The 19,833-nt window shown below is 41.7% G+C and overlaps 3 protein-coding genes and 1 long non-coding RNA gene across 5 annotated transcripts in view; 2 read left to right on the top strand and 2 right to left on the bottom strand.

Moving 5' to 3' along the window:
* Positions 1 to 3,205, top strand: part of LOC133387379 (uncharacterized) — a 33,218-nt gene extending 30,013 nt beyond the window's left edge. The window contains exon 3 of the long non-coding RNA XR_009763459.1: positions 404 to 3,205. This is a non-coding gene — a long non-coding RNA (uncharacterized LOC133387379). The remainder of the gene's footprint in view (positions 1 to 403) is intronic.
* LOC133387351 (E3 ubiquitin-protein ligase Topors-like) overlaps positions 1 to 8,325 on the bottom strand; it is a 20,486-nt gene extending 12,161 nt beyond the window's left edge. The window contains exon 1 of one of the 2 annotated variants that reach the window (XM_061631960.1): positions 8,031 to 8,325. In XM_061631960.1, the coding sequence (XP_061487944.1) occupies positions 8,031 to 8,255 (225 nt within the window). In that variant the 5' untranslated portion in view covers positions 8,256 to 8,325. Of the gene's footprint in view, positions 1 to 7,647; positions 7,909 to 8,030 lie in introns of those variants that run through there. The other variant, XM_061631969.1, reaches the window with a different exon arrangement.
* On the top strand, positions 7,869 to 18,592 carry SMIM27 (small integral membrane protein 27). Its single transcript, XM_061632005.1, has 2 exons — positions 7,869 to 8,811; positions 10,658 to 18,592. Exons 1-2 carry the CDS (start codon positions 8,767 to 8,769, stop codon positions 10,805 to 10,807), a joined length of 195 nt encoding a protein of 64 aa, XP_061487989.1. The 5' UTR covers positions 7,869 to 8,766; the 3' UTR covers positions 10,808 to 18,592.
* NDUFB6 (NADH:ubiquinone oxidoreductase subunit B6) lies at positions 12,963 to 19,833 on the bottom strand. The gene is made up of 4 exons (XM_061631993.1): positions 19,506 to 19,833; positions 17,162 to 17,254; positions 13,971 to 14,015; positions 12,963 to 13,112 (listed from the first exon to the last, which is right to left on the bottom strand). Exons 1-4 carry the CDS (start codon positions 19,719 to 19,721, stop codon positions 13,047 to 13,049), a joined length of 420 nt encoding a protein of 139 aa, XP_061487977.1. The 5' UTR covers positions 19,722 to 19,833; the 3' UTR covers positions 12,963 to 13,046.

The following is a 19,833-nucleotide window of genomic DNA, read 5'->3' as shown; positions in this document are numbered from 1 at the left end:
AATTTTGAGAATTGTACAAAGGCCTTATTGTTTATGTTCAAGTAATGTTCAATGTTCTTCTTATCACAAATGCCGGCTCCTATCCTTTCCTATATCTGTAAACTTTCTCCTATAAATGGATTTGCATCTTGCAAAAAGAAACTTAATTGTTTCTTCTCTAGGGTTCTCTCTCTTTCTTTTTTGTTGGTTTTCCCAGTAGTCCCGTGTCTTTCCAGTGAACTGTACCTGGCCAGAGGCTTAGGAACTCAAAATTTTAATATGTGAAGTGTTTTATGTGTTTTTTCTGTCTGAATCCCTTTGATTATATTTTTTTTCCACCAATAATGGGAATACTCAGTTCTAGGTACAAAGTTGCTAAATTGATAGTTGCAACACAATATCTTGGCTTTTGTTACTTTTTCAGAAGTCATTCATCATCTGTGACCATGAATATGTTTTATTTTTATATTTTCTTTCCTGCGCTGAAGTGTTTTCTCCCCAAGGAATGTTTTCTTTCGTGTGTATATCACAGAAGATTTTTATTTTGAGGCATTTTTGACTAGATCCTTGAATTGCTCCAAGACCAGGACACGATATGCAACTGGCATGCTATTTTCCTGTATTGTTGCAATAACAGCATAGGGGCCTGCTTCATTCTACCCAACCACAGAACTATTTTCAGGCCTATTTTGGCTAGCAACCTGAAACGGACACCTTGTGCAAGTTTGCAATCTTTTCATACAGTCACTCGGGGGGAGGGGGGGAATGAAGACTCTTTTTATTATTCCAGTTTCTTTGCCTAGCATCAGCTTCCACTGAACATGAACAGGATGAATTTTGTGCAAGCCATCCCACAGTATGCTTCACGACCATAATATTGTTTTATTTCCATTGACACATTGAATGTAATTACTTATGCATTGTCCTTTAAGGATGTGTTGTTGTTATTGTTTTCCTTTTATATGTATGGCTATTTTGTTCTTTAGATGTTTTTGCTTTTCAAATTCCTCTGAGTGATTCTGTAATAGGGGTTTACTGAATTTGGTTATTTCAGATGTGAGGTTCATCAGTGTAGAGTTTGGCCCCTTTGTTTACTTTCTCACTCTGTCATAACAATGGTTAAGAATAGGTAACAATTAAAGTGAATGGATGACAATACCATAGGAATTTAGGATTTGTTTGTGAAAATGATAAGTTTGGAATCCCATCAAGATTGCTTTCTCTCAAAATGTTTATTGTATTTTATTGTGTTTTCACGCTAAGTATTGATTGTATACTATGTATATGGGTGCGTGTGCCTTAGAACATTATTGTGATTATGTTGTTATTGATAAGTACTATATACAAACTAGGCTAACATACATCAATAGATGCTTGTGGTATTAAGGAATAGTAGGGTGTGATTTTTCATTTAAAGTGCCTGTATGGACCCTCCAGAAAAAAATTAGTTAATCCAGATTTTTTAAACACCTCAAACCCACAATCCCCAGCTTTGGTCATGGCCTAACTGATCTCCAGAAGTTACTTTCTCATCCTATGTACAGAAACAATTAGAAGCAGTTAAACCAATGGGGGAGCAAGCTACACCCTAGATAGCACGATTGCCATACAGTCATTTACATTATAGATAAGCACTCACAGATATAGACACATGGATGATTTGGAATTCCCTGTGTGGCCGGGGTAAGGGCGCCAGAGGAGATTTAACCCTTATCATACACCCCATTGTGGTGATTTTGAATTCTGATCTTTGTCTAATTAGCCCTTGTAATGTGTTTCCATCTCATATGGCACAGTCACACCCTGGAAGTCAGCATTGGAGCCCAGGGGCAGATCTGTGAAAGGACGGCTGTGTATATCTGCCTTCTAGCTATAGCAGGGGGGAGTGATATGGCTTGGCTAACCCCATTTTGGTTCAAGTGGAACCCAGGAGGTGCAAGACCAAGAGCTATAACTCCCACCCCATTCTCACACACCCCCATCTAATGGCTGGTAATGCATTCCAGAGGTTTTGTGCGCAGGAAAAACGAGGGCAGAATTAAATGCTATTGCATAAATGTTATCTTATTCCTTGGCGGATACATCCCACCCACAGTGAATCCCATTGTTCTTTAGAAGGAGCTTTAGTGTTTTAGTGTCAATTAGAAGCACACATACAGATACACCCACGCACCATTTACCCTACAAGCCAGAACAGCTGGGGTTTCTGAAATGTTACACACATGGTACTCACCTTACTTTGGATCATGGCAGGATGGACCTCACTATCCCAGACCAATGCCTGGCCCCTTTCTCCTTAACCTTAAGTTCAAGCGAACTCCCTTTTATCCACAAGTAGTTAAATTCAGCCAGCTGATTGATCCATGGGCTCAATCAGGGCTGAAAATGGGGGAATTGTTAGGAAATATTTTATTGCTAGACCCCAAAAGTTGTTCAGAGATGCTAAGTTGTAGTCAGAGCCAGTTTCATTTCTTCCCATGAGAAATAACACCCAAAGGCGCCTCTCTGGCTAGAATAATAATAATCTTGGAAAGAAGATAAAGTGTACCCCCCCTCTGGAATGTTATTATTTTCTCTTGCCTTGTTTTACTTTATACACCCTGTACACTGTAACTTTATGTCATACCCAGCACAAAGAACGAAGTCTTCCCTAATATCTTCCTTATTCATAAGTTTTACATCACACAGCTGAGTAAATAACTTCTACTAGCCCCATGTTTATCTTCCACCAAGTGTCAAAGTAACTCTAATACTCGCTTTTCCTCAGTTCTTATCTCACATTAAGTTTCTTAGATTGACAAATATATGAATTCCTTATCACCTCCTTGCCTTTTAGAATTATGAGTAATGTAACAGAGATGAAGACGCGCTTGCTTTATCTATGTAACACTGTATTCCCTTCTTGTTATGATTTTGCAACAATACCTTGTTTTGCTTATGAACCCTATTTAATGAACCTGCAATCAATAAACGTTGCTCTTTGCCCTGACAGACCCCTGTCTGTGCAGAGCAGAGACCCCTCTTGATCAAGCAGCTGTGTGTGTGTCTATTCCATGTTTATTTTATGTTTATTGGTATCTGGCTGAACCACTGAAACAGGCAAATTAAATTGCTAAAGCTCGCACTCCTATTTTAAGGCTGAGGGGTGCGCTAACTCTCCCTTCTTGGGGAGGGGGCTTAAATTTGAACCCTACAGAGGTGAGAGAAGTGCTCAGCAATGAATGAATGAAGCTTATACCATGAATGAATAAAACTACATATGTGAAAAAAGCATTTGAAGGAAAACTTTCAAAAGTTTGCAAAATGTGGAACTTCTACTTTGTTTACCATTAAAATAGAAACAATTCCTTTCTGAATATATATTGCTACATATCCTGTTTTCTTAAGTCTGTATGGCTGCCTTCTCTTTTTTTTTACATAAAAGAAACAACCAAAATGTTCGCCTTGAACTAAAATAATAAAGAACAATAACAGACTGAAAAACTACTTGGAGAGGTGGGAGCTCAAAGTGAAGCAGTGGGTGGAGGTGGGACTAGATGTGGGTGGTTCCGTTATCAGTGAAGATCAGCAGGTCAAAACTGTAGAGCATAACGTTATTATTGTTATTATATATTCATTTTTAAAGCAAGAACACTCTGACAGTGACAAAGAGGTAACATGGGAAGGAATTGCCTCCCTTCAACAAGGAATAGTTCTCCCAGACAGCACAGATAGGAGTAGGCAAAATCCACTATACCCCATTGTTATTCTCAGCTTGGGGGCTGCTCTAAGCATCCTTCCTGCCATCCCTTCCCGCTACAATCACTGGGAAGGTAGGGGAGGATAGAAGCTAAGCTCCAGGTTCTTGCAGGACTTCAACTTTCCATTATTAAGTAGCAGCATCCATCACTCATTTCGCATTACTACATCTGATGAAATGGACTCTAGGTCACAAAGGCAACCTGGTGCCCTTGAGATGTTTTGGACTAGAATTCTCATAATCCCCAACTATTGGTCATGCTGGCTGGGGCTGATGGGACTTGTAGTTCAAAACCTTGGAAGGACACCTGGTGGGGAAGCCTACCCTAATACATGTGTTTAGATGCCACGAGACTCTTTCCTGGTTTTGCTACAATACAGCTACCCATCCAAAAACTGTTATTTGAACATATACAGTTCATTTCTCAAGACAGGCTAACTGCAGTTCCAGCTCTTCAAAATAGGCTGGCAAATTAAATAAAGCTAAAACTTTGCAATATATAAGTAGGCCAAGCTCAAAGGCATAACATAAGCCAATCAGGAAAATTAATAGCTACCGACCCTCCCTCAACACCAAGAAAACATCTAAATCATAACCTAGATTCCATTTTTACATTAAGTTTCACTGGTCCCCCTCTAGATATTGGAAACAAATGAAGAAGATTTAGCTCCATGTGTACCCCTTTACTTTCTCTCACAGAGGCAAAGCACTGCTCTTGGAAACACAGTAAGATGGGGACAGGGCCTGCCCTTCGCTATGACACTCTACGCCTAATGTAGATAGTACTTCTCTAGGATGCACACCTTATTGTGGTGAGGGGCATTTGAGAGTGGTGAACAAGCTTAGAGCAATGCCGTCAGGAGTGTAGACCAAGAGGCTAGACTCCTAACAGGGTCACCCAAGGCAGAATGGTCAAAGGTGAGACACCAGACTAAGATGCATCCAAACTCAGAGGAAGGCAATGGTAAACCACCTCTGAATACCTCTTACCATGAAAACCCTATGAACAGAGTATCCAAAACACAACACGAGATAGTGCTGGAAGATGAGACCCCCAGGTCAGAAGGCACTCATTGAGCTAATGGGGAAGAACAAAGGACAAGTACGAGTTGTACAACGCACACAATAGGAATATGGAATGTGAGAAGCATGAACCAGGGAAAGTTAGAAATTGTCAAGCAACAAATGGAACGTATGAACATTACAGTACTTGGTGTGAGTAAATTAAAATGGATGGGAATGGGACATTTCCAATCAGGCAACTACAAAATATGCAGGAAATGAGAAATTAAGAAGAAACGGGGTTGCTTTAATAGTGAGAAGTGATGTAGCAAAAGCAATTAAGAGCTATAACGCAAGGTCTTAGAGAGTTATATTAATGAGATTTAATGGGAAACCTAGTAACATAAGCATCATGCAAATCTATGCTCCAACTGCAAACGCAGAAGAGGAATTGGAAAGATTTCACGCAGAAGTACAGAAGTAAATTGATCACACACCTAAACAAGATGTGCTGATAATCATGGGAGACTGAAATGCAAAAGTAGGGAACAGAGAAGAACTAGAAATGGTGGGGAAATGGGGCTTAGGAGATAGAAATGAAGCAGGAGAAAGACTTACTGAATTCTGTGAAGCCAATAATTTGCTTCTTGCAAACACATTTTTTGAGCAACCAAAAAGACAACTGTACACGTCGACATCACCAAATGGTCAATATAAGAATCAAATTGATTATATAAGTGGTAGCAGAAGATGGAGAAGTTCCATACTTCCTGCGAAAACAAGACCAGGAGCAGACTGCGGTACAGATCATGAACTCGTCATATCGAAAAATCAGAGTAAAGCTAGAGAAGACCAACAAAGCAATCATAATGGCAAAATACAATTTAAATAACATCCCAGAAGAATATAAAGATCAAATAAGGAACAGATTTGAGGCTTTAAACTTAGCTGATAGAGAACCAGAAAAACTATGAAGCCAGAGTTTTTATCAGGGAAGAATGCAAAAAGACAATGCCTCTAGTTAAAAAGAGAGAAAGACCTCAATGGATGACTGAAGAAACTCTTAAAATGGTTAAAGAGAGAAGGAAAGCAAGCGCAAAAGGAATTAGAACGATGGTTGGAACCCTAAACGCAATAACACAACGACTAGTACGTAGGGACAAAGGGAACTATTACAATAGTTATTGTATAGAAATAGTAGAGCACAACGAAAAAGGTAGAAGAACCCAATTCCAAACGATTAGAGAAATTAAAGGCAAATTTAAACCACGAGTAGGGAAGCTGAATAATCAAGAGGGGAACACAATGATTGACCGAGATAAAATAAAAGGAAGATGGAAGGAATACACTGCAGAAAAAAACAGATGCAAGGATGACAGATTCATTCACAGAGGAACCGTGAATAAAAGAGAAGTGAGGATGACAGATTCATTCACAGAGGAACCATGAATAAAAGAGAAGTGAGGATGACAGATTCATTCACAGAGGAACCGTGAATAAAAGAGAAGTGAGGATGACAGATTCATTCACAGAGGAACCGTGATGAAGAACCAGAAATTTTAGAAAGTGAGGTGAAAACGGCTCCTAAAATACTTGGAAAAAACGAAGATGAAGGAGGTGTGAAAATTGGAGGGAGAAATATCAGTAATTTAAGATATGCAGATGATACCATACTACTAGCAGAAACCAGTCATGATTTGAAACAAATGCTGATAAAGGTTAAAGAGGAAAGCACAAAAGCAGGACTACAGCTGAACATCAAGATGATGTTATTCTTGTAACTTTAAAGTTGACAATGAGGACATTGAACTTGTCAAGGATTATCAATACCTTAGCACAGTCATTAACCAAAATGGAGACAATAGTCAAGAAATTAGAAGGGTAGGACTCGGGAGGGAAGCTATGAGAGAACTAGAAAAGTTCAAATGCAAAGATGTATCACTGAACACTAAAGTCAGGATCATTCAGACCATGGTATTCCTGATCTCTATGTATGGATGTGAAAGTTGAACAGTGGAAAAAACGGATAAGAGAAAAATAAACTCATTTGAAATGTGGTGTTGGAGGAGAGCTTTGTGGATACCACGGACTGTGAAAAAGGCAAATAATTGGGTGTTAGAACAAATTAAACCAGAACTATCATTAGAAGCTAAAATGATGAAACTGAGGTTATCATACTTTGGACACATCATAAGAAGACATGATTCACTAGAAAAGACAACAATGCTGGGAAAAACAGAAGGGAGTAGAAAAAGAGGAAGACCAAACAAGAGATGGATTGATTCCATAAAGGAAGCCGCAGAGCTGAACTTACAAGTTCTGAAGAGGGTGGTCTATAACAAATGGGTTTGACATAAGTCATAATCAACTTGAAGGCACATCACACACACACACACACAGAGGACTAGGCACTCCTTGCAATTGTGCCTCTGACCCTATACAGAGTGCTACGCCCTTGCCGGAGGAAATCTTTTTATATCTGAAGACTGGAGGAGTGGGGCTTTTAATAAAACTTGAACCCTAAACAGTCCTTAAAAAAAGGAAGAAAGAAAATAAAGAATTTGTATTCTAGAGAACCTTCTTAACAACTCCCTGGTGCCTCTTTCTAGTTCTAAACGCCCATTGATTCCCCTGTTCTACATCTCCCTGCCCCACAACCTACCAAATTCCAATACGAGAGGGAAAGGGGGGGGGATGGACAAGTAGGAGAGTCAGCCTGAAAGCAAGAACTCCCCAGGCAATCGAAGGAACAACCAGGCCCAGGAGTACACAGAGACCAGGGTCCCTTCAGCGCTTGTTGTCAACTGAGGCCGAGAGCGAAAATAGACAGGGCTCGCGGTCGCAACAGGGCGGTGGGGTAGCTTGGAAGGAGGCGGAAAGTGCCCGGATGACCCAGCGCCCTTCCTCACACAAAACCAAATACTCACCGGTTTAGAACGCTGGCGCCGGTGCCCGTTGGCCCCAACGGTTCGGCTACGCAGCTCCCGCGGGTCACCCATGAGGCCAGCCGTACAATGACACCGACGGGGTGACAGCAGCAGCGAGGGCTGTTTCTGTGACTGTTGCCCTGCCCCTGCCGAACCGGATACACAACTCATTGGTTTCCGGGTTAACAGGGAACCGGGAGAGGGAAGAGTAAAAAGCGCCCCATTGGGGCTTTCTACGGCCCTTTTGTTCCCCCCAAGCCCGAAACAAACACGACCCCTTCCGCCCGGTGACGTCACAGCCCCCTTTACTGTCAATCAAATGCCCCCTCCTACTTCTCCTAATAATGATACAGTGTCGGGTTTTGCCTGCTTATTTTATCTACCGTTCGGATCGATCGTCCAGTTCCAGTCCACTCTTGCGGCTCATTCATCTCCATAGTTCCAACGATGTGAAGCTTTCCATGCAGCCAAAGGGGAGGAGAGGAATGGGTCCCTATATAAACCTTTGCCAAGATGGCGCTCACCTTTGGCCTGGATACGCGCAAAAACGGAGAAGAAAGACTACCGGCAAGCGCAATCAATGGTATTCCTAAGGCAATCCTGAGCATCTCTTCTCAGAAGAAAGCCCCAGAGCGCAAAACAGCTCACTCCCTATTAACTGTATGTAGGATTCTAAGCCTTTGGGCTGCAATCTTATGCACGGTTAACCTAGGAATGAGCCTTACTAAACCAGGGAGAACTAAACAGCGCAAAATTATACTTATGCTTCAGAGTAGGAATAGCTTAAAACCCTAGTCTACCCGATGCTAGGCATGTTTGATGCGACTTGAGCCCCGCTGAGTTCAATGGGACTAATTCTCCAATAGGTCTGGATAGGATCGCAGCCATTGGCCCTTTCACTTTCATAGGGTACAGTGGGATTTACTTTTAAATAAGCATGCACAGGCTCGGGTTATTGGTAAAGGACCAACTTCGAACGACTGGAAGGATGAGAGCTCTGCTCCCTTAACAAAGATGGCCCCCTGTGTTACAATTTATTTTCCCTTTCCTGCCTGCGTAACTTCCCGACACTCCGTTGTATGGACGCGCGGTTAGTTGTAACTAGGGATAGCGAGAGCGATGGCGCGAGTCAGCCGGTCGACGCTGGAGTGGATATATTCGCTGGTAAGGAGCCTGTTGCTTTCCTGTTTCGTCAGACCTATAAGTAGCGGGAGCGAGATACTTGTCAGACTTCATGGCAACAGACCCATATTGAGATAGCAATCCTATACTAAGCACCACTGAACTAAATGGGACTTTCTTCTGAGCAGACAAGTATAGGGTTGCATGATTTTTACTTTTATAAATAAAATGAAGGCGATGACCATCATCTGATATAGGTATACTACCTCTTGTATACTGATGGAGGTTTCATTTTTCAGTATTAAGATAGGCAATGCTGCTGAATAATTTGACTAACATCACTTCCAACTACCTTTCACCCTTGTCAGCCCAACAAGATACCCCTTTGACTACAACCAGACTTTTTTTTTTAACTAAAGGGACCCACCCATGACATTTCTTGGTCCTCTTACCAGGATACTAACCACAGTATGCCACAACAGTATTTGCATTGTTGATGCCCCCCCCAACCCACCTGACTTGGGAACAGAGGGAAGGATACAGGAGACAGCAGACAGGAGGTTAGGTAGATAGGTTACATGAGAATGTTGGGGAGGTGCTTGAGGGAAAGCAAGATATACACGTCATTAACACAATAATGTGCTAAATTATTGTGCTGAAAAATAAAACAGCCATATGACATCACATTTCAGCCCACCCCCCTCCCTACATCCCTCACACTTGATGTCAGAGTGACATATTTATGGACAGGCCCATGTTTAATTCTCACTTCTGTCAGACAAACTTGTATGCATGCTTTACTTTTTCTGTCTATACATTTTCCAAAGTCAATGGCCTGACATGCAAGAAGGTGAAAACAGACTGCTGCAGAAAGTGGTGGACTCTCCTTCTTAAAGGCTTTCATGCAGAGGCTGGATGGCCACCTATCAAGGATTTCATGTATCAGCAAGGGGTTGGACTAGATGCCCCTGAGGACATTTCCAATTCTAGCATTCCAAGTGTTGCTTTAAAGAGGCATTTTTAGTAGCATCTTGCTTGCTCTGAAAGCATGACAGCAATGCCATCCTAAGTATTACTGGGTCAGAGAGAAAACCAAAACCAGCACATTGAAATCAATGAGACTCTTTTCCAAATAAACATAGTTAGGACTGGCAACCAGTCTTTGTGGATGGCTTTCGTTTCCAAGGTAGTTTATGTAAGCTTCATTGGAGCAGCCAGAGTGCTAGGACATCTTTGCTTCCACACAAATTACCTTTGCAATCCCGATTTCTAAAATAAAATTTATGTGGCTTGGTTCACACGCCATAGTAAGCCAAACCAATGGAAATTGGAACTGCAAAACTATAGTCTCCTGAAGAGGAGCCGCCTTGCTGCTCCAGTTGTTTTTAGCTCAGTGGCAGTAAGCCAAGGTTTGACTTAGTAATCCCAGGTTCAGACAACATGCCAAATTCTCCTTGCTAACCACAAGCTGCACCCAAGGTTTGCTCTTGGCTGCAGCTTAACCACAAGCCTGGATTCAGATGACACTTTATGTGTGGAGAACCTGTGGCTGTCCCGATGTTGCTGATCTACAACTTCCATCAGCCCCAGCGTGGCCAATGGCCAGGAATGATGGGAGTTGCAGTTCAGCAACATCTGAAAGGCCAAAGGTTCCCCACACTTGTGCTAAGGCAAACCTCAGTGTGGTGCAGGAGTAAGGAAAAAAAGCCTCAGGAGCAACAATGCTGCTGCAAGCTCCTCTCCTGGAGCCCACCTGTTCACGCAGTCCCTCACAACGCTGTAATTCCTGGGGCTGCTTCAGAGAAGCCATTTTATCCTGCTTGGAAGTAGGCTTTTTGTGTCAAATGTAAATGCATATAAACTTGCCCTTTTATGCTGCCTTCAACAGATGCTCCTCGCTGTTGTATTGATTTCATGGGGATACGTCATTTATGCCACACAAATAGCAGCCAAATGGCAGCTGAGAGAGGATTACCCAGCACAAACAGAATTTGTGAGACATTGCGAAGACATACCCACGAGTCACGCAGACGTTTGAGCTCATTTGAGATTGTTGTTACCTGGAACCGTGAAAATAATCTGCATTCAAAGATAGCAAGAGCTACGAAGTAGTAATACTGAAGCTTCGCAAGTATAGATGAGAGGAGCAAGAAAACAATACTTGGAAGGATTTGATGTTCTCAAACCTGTCAACAATAAAGGATCTTCTCTTTTCACACTCCAGTCTCCATTAAGATTGACTGGGAAGACAACTTTAACAAGTTGAAATCCCTTCACTGATTCTGCAGCCATAAAGAACGAGGCTTCAGGTTGGCATCCTAAAAAAATCATGTCTCAATATCGGACTTCTGAACAGAGATTTTATCAGCAAACCTGATTTATCACATGGGTAGTAAAAATGAAAGAAATCCCGTTTCTTCCTAATGCCTTCACTATTACTTTAAAAAAAGAACCAGTGTGTTACAGTGGTTAGTGTCAGACGACCATCTGGGAGAGGAGGATTCAAATCCTGACTCGGCCATAAAGCTTACTGGGTGGCATTGGGCAAATCTCTCAACCTAACCTACCTGTTACTGGAGTTTTTTGCTGCTGTTTTGTTGTTTCTTTTATAGGTTTTGGTTTTTATTGCAGTGCCTCTCGTTTTTATGCCATCCTTTACGCTTTTAAATTTTCCAAGTTACTTGGAGTCTTCTTACGTGTCAAGCGAGTAATAAATTGAATGAATACCTTACAGGTTGGTTTTGAGGATAAAATGGAGAGTGGGAGGATCATAAACACCACCTTGAGCTCCTTGGAGGAAAGGTATAAACGTAATAAAATCTCCTAGGTAAAAAACTCAAGTCTCTGTCCAAAAAGCTTGCAAGCAAGCACAGGTCATCTCATCCAGATTAGTTCACATCTCTTCTCCCTCTTTGTTTTCCCTTTTTCATATGATTGGGCTGACCTCCCATTCATTTCTCCTTGCAGCTAGTCTTATCTTCATCCTGGAGTGCAGCATTTGCCATTTTTAACTACCTGTTCTCAAAGCTTTCTCTGTTGGGCAGCAATCACACACTACGCCACAGCCTTGCTGTCTTTTCTGAGGTGTGTGAATAGTCTCTGGTTCATCATGGTGTCTTTCTCACTTCCACTTCAGCCAATGTGGTTATCAGCCCTTCTAGCCAAGCCCAAGAGGAGATCTGCCACTCCTAAGAACACCTCACCAATTTTATGTATATACGATTGTGGATGGAATGGCAAACTCATACTTTTGAGGTGGAGAGGTCACTCTTAAACATGGAATTAATACAATTTTGCAATTTTATTATTGAAACAAATTGCTAACAGTGCAGCTGTAACTTCTTCAGCTGGATTTATTGCAAAAAAAGAAATATATAATACATGAAGTGTTTAATAGTTCAGAAACAAATGCTGAGATACCTGAAAGAGCAATTTCTTTGCTAATATTAACATGGCTAGATCAGTCATCTACTGAGAGTTTGAACGATAGCAGTGATAAGATGAGGATTTACTCTTTCTGGAATGTATACCCTGCATTCAAGCCAAAGTTCCATTTTCCAGTTATTAAACTCAGATCAAATTATGGAATGTGATTTTGAAGAAGCATTCTTATCCATCCTCATCAATGGTAAGCTAGTCTCAGTTATAGGAAAAGTATGTACTTATCAAATCCTTGTAAAAAGGAGCCACCTTTCAACAAATTGGGAGAACATGCCTAATTCTATACTTGATAGGGTCATTTTTAAAGGATTATTCCATTTTTATGGCGTTATAATTTATATGGAAATTTAGGTATAACTTTGGTCTTTCCCTGTTTGGCTTTGTTCGGTGCTTAAAACATATCAAATAGGGTACATTCTGTTATGACTGAAAATTCAACTGTTTAATATTTTGCACTTACAGACTGGAATAATTTTTTACTTATGGCTATAGCGTATATTTTCTCCTCAAACACAAGACCAGCCACAATCTCTCTTTTGCCTAAATCAGGAATAATAATTATTGGATTCAATAACTATTGATGCCTCTAAGAATTGCACTGAGAGTCCAAGTACAGCATCACTCATCATCCCTTTCTTTGATGAAAGGAAGCTAGGCAATTGTCCACTGCTCTGTGGGGTGTGTATCTTCCATTATGGTTCTGAACAGAAAGACTATGAAATGGTGTTTAGTTAAAAAAAAAGCTGTAACAATAATCCTGAAGTCACTTTTATTGTTAGATTACGTATATTCTGAAGCAAAACAGATGTCTGTGGTTTCCCAAGTTCTTGAGTGTCTTAATGATGACTGCTTGGTATTTCCATTGGGGGAACTACTTCACCCGTTTCCAGAACTGTGTCACCCTAAGAAGTTAGAGAAATCATAATTATTATTGCAATGCAGTTATTTTAGAAAGCAGATGATGTACACATCCTTCTTCAAAACTAATTTTGCTATTTATTTATGCACCATACATTTTGCAAATATTTTCTTGTGTATCAGAAATTCCAACTATATAAAAGATTGACCAACTCCACTCTTCCCACGCCACATTTATTTGTGGTACCATAAAAGCAAAGTCTTCTTAGGCCAGATAAATTAGCATACCTCAAACCTGGTATTTGTGGCCAGAATTGCTCACTCTAGAACCATATTGCTCATATCATGAACAGAAAATAACTGTCATGGAACGTGTATGTATTCTAGCCCCACTGAAACATACACACTGTTTTCAGGGGATCTACACACCTATACATATGAGTCACCTGATTTAGTATGGGCCACTGATCTTTTGTTTTACCTAACTCTATATACCAAGGGTAGCGAACTGTTCTCAGCTTGACGGTCCCATTCTTTCACTGGCAACCTTCCATGAACTGCATGACAGTGGGTGTGTGGCCAGAAGCAAAAGTGAGCAGAGCGACTTACCTTTGAACAGCAAGTTAAAAGCCAGAGGTCTCTATACAGACACACACCTCTGTTTATCCTTCAGCCAGGCAAGCAAAAGCTATTACCACAGCTCAAGAACACATTCCAGCCGGCAAAAGCACTTGAGGGAGGCATGAGCAGGGGTAGTGATGGGTTGATCTAAGGGGCATGACTTAGGGCTGGAGAGATACACCTGGAGGACCCCCCCCCGAGGTTCACCACCCCTGCTCTATATAGTTTTATTATTTATTTATATACAAACAGTCAAAGGAATAAAAACACATTTGACTCACTGGGAATATCTTGGGCTTCGACATGATAAATCCATATGGCTGATGCTGTGAATGAAAATAGTAAGCATAAGTAAGCATTTGGAGGGAAGTAGCCATTCTGGAAGCTCTATTCATTGTATCCTTTTCCATCTCAGTATCTTTTCAGTTGCTTGTGGCCTGCAACTATTTTACTACAATGAAACTCAGTGGGTCCTCTAAAGGAACCAAAGCACTCCACATCTGAAAAAATAACCCCAACAAAATGCTTCACTTCCATGAACAGGGAGAGGCAATTTTATTTTTTGGCATTAGTATTATCCTCAATATTGTATTTATTTACTTGGCTCCCTTCAGAAAGCAACTTACAGCAGTGATCCGCCCCCTCAGACTTCTTGCAGATCGCTGAGGGCCTTGGAGGACCACTTAAATGATTTTTCTGTCAGCTGTAACAATTGTAATGTGCTGTGCTAGATGCTGTATGATTTTTAATTGTATTTTTACAGATACATCACAGACCACCTGAATGAAGCTCACAGACTACAGTCTGGGAACCCCAATTTACAGTGTAGCTAGTATCAATACAGTGTCCAATTCAAGAATAATCGCATATTGAGCAAATTTAGCCAGTTAGGAAAGATAAGGCCAAAACAGCCCCAAAAGCCTGATCATAATCTATCCCAATCCCGCCATGCAGCAGTAGGCTGCACACATAAACACCTACTGAATATATTGTTAATGGGGTCAACTTTGACAATCCTAGATGTGGGGGGAAAATGTTGGAGAGAAAAGAGAAGTGCCTTTTTAGTGCTTCATCTGCCAAACCAGTAACTGGCACTATCAAAGCTCACCACACTGAAAATTGTTTGGCAGGCTTACAGGCAGTGATGGGCTGTGGAGGCACAGCCTTGGCTATTGGATGCAAAGTGTTTTGTTGCTATTCTAACCTGAGAGCAAGTAGATAAAAATGCAGCACCTTGCTCCTGCACACAAAATCACCCTTGCTGGAATAGGGCACCATACATAATGTGGATGGTTTATTATGGCTTGGATCCTAATTTCTGTCATCAGAGTACCATCCATGGAACAGGATTTCCCCATCTCCCCCTTACCATTACAGACCCTTTGCCCCAAACACGCCAGCTCTGATGATTGTAAGGGAGCAAGATGGAAATAGGAGGGAATTAGGGACTTCCCTCACACAAGCGGGAAGTGCCTGGTGCTTGCAGAACAGCACCTTTGGATCCAAGCCATAGGTCTTAGGCAGCAACCGACTGCAAAATGTTAATTATAATTGCTACCCAAGTGGGGTGGGGGCACCCGTCCTTGAGGCAGCAAAACTGCCATTTTCTTGCCCATGCCACTAGACTAAGCAAAGTTCCCCGTTATTTAATTTACAATATTTTGATACTGCCTTTCATACCACATCACAAGGCAGCATAGTATAAAAGACAATAAAAGTACATTAAAGATTTCCTTGCAAAATAAAATAGGAGCCAATTAGGCCAGTGCAGAATTTAATTATCATAGCCAGCTGGAATTCATGGTCAGCAAAATCCTGAGCAAATAAAATAATTTTTATTCTCTGACCATATACCACTCAAAATGACTAAAATGAAGTGCCCAGTTCTTATGTGTGCCTGGGCAGTCTCAAGGTATTTTCCTGCCCTACTCTGACATTAAAGTGCAACTTTTTTTAATTTGTAAAAAGTAATAGACTTGTCAACTCCAACAGATTAGTATAAGCATGAAGAGAGGGATCTTTCCCATTAAAGATGGGCCACCTGAATATTTTATTTATTTATTATTTGATTTATATCCTGCCCTTCCTCCCAGCAGGAACCCAGGGCGGCAAACAGAAGCGATAAAAACACTTTAAAACATCATAAAAACAGATCTTAAAATACATTAAAACAAAACTACGTTAAAAACATTTTTTAAAAAAACTTTAAAAACAGCTTTTAAAAAGGGTTAAAAACATTATTAAAAAAAACATATCAACAAGCAATTCTAACACAGATGCAGACTGGGATAGGTCTCAATTTAAAGGCTTGTTGAAAGAGGAAAGTCTTCAAAAGGTGCTGAAAAGACAGCAGAGATGGCGCCTGCCTAATATTCAAGGGGAGGGAATTCCACAGAGTAGGTGCTGCCACACGAAAGGTCCGTTTCCTATGTTGTGCAGAACTTCCTGATAAGATGGTATGAACCCCACACTGATCTCTCCCACTCTGCAGGCCAGATGTGTAGCATGAGGTGCATCACCAGTTCTCTCTGGCAGGTGATATGGTAGGGCTACCCAATTAATAAACAGAACCCACATTTTGTAATAATAATCTAGTGCAAGACAGCATAGTGGGTGGGGCCTGGATAAGGGGCGAATGCTGCCTTGCCCCTGTCTGCTCTCCTCCTACCAGATACCTTTTTAATGACACAAAACATTCCCTGAAGGGAGGCACACTTGCTGGGCTGCGAACAACACACACCTGTCCATTATCCCACACCAAATTGTGAAGGCAGAAGACGGTGGTGGTTCTTACTTTGTCGGTACACCTCCTTGCAAGAAATGACATCACTCCAAAGGCCTCTGCTTCATCACAAAGGCCTCTGGAATGAACTTGCCTTCCCCAAAAGGGGAGGGTGCCTCTCAACTCCTTAATCCTGAGGGGCAGGAGATAGGAGTTTTCTGCCAAGCCATTCCAGGAAAAAAAGGGGGGTCAATGATGTAGGCATTGTAGGCAGGGAGTCCAGCCTCCAAGGCATAAGAAATAGGTCATCCTTTTTTCTACAGGGCAACCAGGGCTGTGGAGTCGGTATTGTCAAACCTTCGACTCCGACTCCTCTATTTTTCTACTGTCCGACTCCGACTCCTTCATAAATGGCAAATGTATATTAATTTTTCTACCGTCAGAGTCAGACTCTGACTCCTTCATAAATGGCAAATGTATAGTAATGTATTAATATTAATAAATTAATATTAAACTATTAATCTTATTTTGAAGTCGGAGTCAGTACATTTCTACCGACTCCAACTCCACCCAAAATTGCTTCCGACTCCATGACTCCGACTCCACAGCCCTGAGGGCAACTAAAAATCTTCAGCAACAGGCAGATGGGGCATGTGGAGAGTAGGTCCATAGAAAAGGTGCATACATTGCATGTTCATATATCTACACTTATGGCTAGGTTACCAAAAATGCAGCATAATACATACATACCGCTAGATGATACTTGGCGTAATAATGGCAAAGCCAAAATGGAATAAGTACCCGAACAAAAAGATATACTCCAGCGTTGTAGGTTTTGAATACCTAGAAATAAATGGTTTTTATTAGTAGTTCTCTAAATCTTAACAACTTAGACACATACTAGCTTTTAGGATTTTAAAAAATAAAGTATTATTTTATGTTGAATTCACATTGCATACTTTGGGCCAGTTTGGGTGTCATAGTACACCATGGTTTATCATAACAGGAACAAGCTCCAGCAAACCTTAGGCTCACAACCTCACCGCTTCTCCATGCAGCTACAACAGGGAGGTTAATAGCTTTTGCTTCTATTTCAGATTGACTGCAGTTCAGTGTTACATAACAAACGCCGAGTCTGTGGTTAATCTTAACTATGGTTTATGAAACAAGCCAACTTCATAACCAATAGTTTGAAAATAACTATGGTTCGTTTGAAACAAGCTTAGATTAACTACAATTTTGATGAAACAAGCTACTGTGGCTAATCAAAAACAGAAGTGAAAGCTGTCAATCTCCTCCTAAACTCTTTGTGGCTCATTCCTATCAAGATAAACCAACAAATTCACTGCCTTCATATGAATTCAACATTAGGACTACTTTTCCCCAAATTAATGAAGTCCAGAAGTAGAATAAAATCAGTCTGCATCAAAACATTTTCTGATGCCTTAGAGAGGGATCTAGGTTAGCATATTTTAATCGTATTTAATAAAGAAAAAAATTGAAATGAGTTATGTACTATATTTATATCCAGCCTTTCCTTGGAGCTCAAGGCAGTGTTAGGTAGAAAACCCCTTTTGGGCCCACAATGGGTTTGGAGGCACTTGTCAGGCTTTGTGAACCAACGTTGCAAAGCACGATGGAACACTGAGGGAGGGAGAGCACAACTGCTCTAGGTTTCGTTTCCTCGCCTCTGGGAACTTAGCCCTGAAGATGCCTCTCAGCCCACAACAATGTTTTGAGAAGATAAGCACTCTGCTGTCTTCGATTGTTTTAATTTTCTTTTCTGTGTCTTGTACTTTATTATCAGCCTTGTAAATAATCAGAGGCTTGCACTGCTTTCTGAATTCCCTTTGTATATTCCCTTAGAAAAGTAGCAATAGGATCATATAGGGTTACTGAGATTTGACCTTTTCAGGCTATACGCATTTTCCTGTGTATATGTTCTCTTATGACTCCCAAAGTGTCAAAACACCCCCTCACAGGCCCTTATCTTAAGAACATATTGCTCATGAGTCCCAATCCAAAGGAAGGACACCCTGACATCTGATGCGTAGCAAATGATATGTGGCCTGGGTCTGTTACTTGTCTCTGACGTTGTCAATATTGTTATGTTACATCTTGTTTATTGCTCTTTTACTCCTGAAACCTATATATTGATTCTGCTTACAATAAAGGGGGTCTTCACTCTTGCCTGGCTGACGTGCCTGTGTGAGACTGAGGTCGCTTTTGATCAAGAGCTGTGTTTGTATGTCTTTACTTGATACTTGGCAGAAAGCGCAGGGGCCCATGTGGCTCTCCTCCGCCCGCACTTACACCCGGGGTATTGAGGTGAGCTTTACACTGCTTTGCCAGGTGCTCGCCCTCTATCATAACAACCCTGTGAGTTAGGTTAGGCTGAGAGATAGCGACATCCAGTGAGCTTCATGGCTGAACAGGGATCTGATCTCCAGTCCACCTCTGTAACTACTAGGAACTACCAAGCGTGCCTAATATTGCATTTGCATTTAGCATCCAATCGTTGTTACTAATGAACAAAGAAATGGAACATTTCCTAGAGAAAAATAAAGTGGGAATTTTCCTATAGAAAATTTCAGCGACTATTCTTCATTTATTAAACTCATATCCCACCCTTCCTCCCAAAAGGAGGCAATAATACTTTCTCCCAGTTAAGTTCAATGAAACTTACTCCCAGGTAAAGAAAACTAAGGCTTCAACCCTAGACCCAAGTAAGTGTGGAAGAGACTGCTACTCTAGGAACAGAGGAAACTGCCTTACATCCAGCCAGACGACTGGTCCACCCAGTTCAGTGTTGTCTATATTAACTGGCAGCAGCTCTCCAGGATTTCCGACAGAAATCTTTCCCACCCATACGCTAAGATTGGGCCTGGGACCTTCTGCGTGCAAAGCAAACGATCTGTTACGGCCCTTCCCTCAACTGCATGTATCTTAATCACACACACAAGAAACACATCTACAAAGGGCCCCCAGGAATAAAGGAGGCCAGGAGCTATGTGCCGACGCCCCTGCTTCCAGTCCACATGTGAACAAGCAAAACGTGACCTTTCGGGTCTTACAGCCGCTTCTCCCACCTCACCTGCTTCCTCCAGAGCCCACCAGGCTGCAGGAAACGCTCCCAGAAACCTTCCACCAGCCCAAGCTTACGCGGGGGCAAGACCGGCTCCCGCGGGCTCAACTCCTGGTCTTTAAGCCAACGGCGACGGAGCTCCCGCAGCTGCTGGAGCCGCAGCTTCTCGTCCGGCGTGTACCCCATCACCGACCGGGGCGCACCCCCGCGCTCCAAACCTGACATCTTGAGGGGCTTCCACTCACTCTGCCTGGCCCCGCCTCTCTGGCCGGGGAACGACCTTACGGAGCAAGGAGAACGGCAACCGTGAGGCGGGATATGACGTCATCTCCGTGCG

Source organism: Rhineura floridana, chromosome 1, assembly GCF_030035675.1.
Source record: "Rhineura floridana isolate rRhiFlo1 chromosome 1, rRhiFlo1.hap2, whole genome shotgun sequence".
In the NCBI taxonomy this organism is placed as follows: Eukaryota; Metazoa; Chordata; class Lepidosauria; order Squamata; family Rhineuridae; genus Rhineura; species Rhineura floridana.
Note: the sequence above shows the minus strand (reverse complement) of the source record. Positions and strands in the feature narration are given on the sequence as shown.

What these genes read in the sequence shown, in the direction of transcription:
- SMIM27 (XM_061632005.1), top strand. Translation starts at nt 8,767, where the DNA reads ATGGCGCGAGTCAGCCGGTCGACGCTGGAGTGGATATATTCGCTG. An exon ending in TGGAGTGGATATATTCGCTG is followed by an intron (nt 8,812 to 10,657) that starts GTAAGGAGCCTG and finishes TGCCTTCAACAG; the next exon opens with ATGCTCCTCGCTGTTGTATT.
- NDUFB6 (XM_061631993.1), bottom strand. Translation starts at nt 19,721, where the DNA reads ATGTCAGGTTTGGAGCGCGGGGGTGCGCCCCGGTCGGTGATGGGGTAC. An exon ending in GTGGGCTCTGGAGGAAGCAG is followed by an intron (nt 17,255 to 19,505) that starts GTGAGGTGGGAG and finishes ATTTATTTCTAG; the next exon opens with GTATTCAAAACCTACAACGC. An exon ending in CGAAGCCCAAGATATTCCCA is followed by an intron (nt 13,113 to 13,970) that starts GTGAGTCAAATG and finishes CTAACTTCTTAG; the next exon opens with GGTGACACAGTTCTGGAAAC.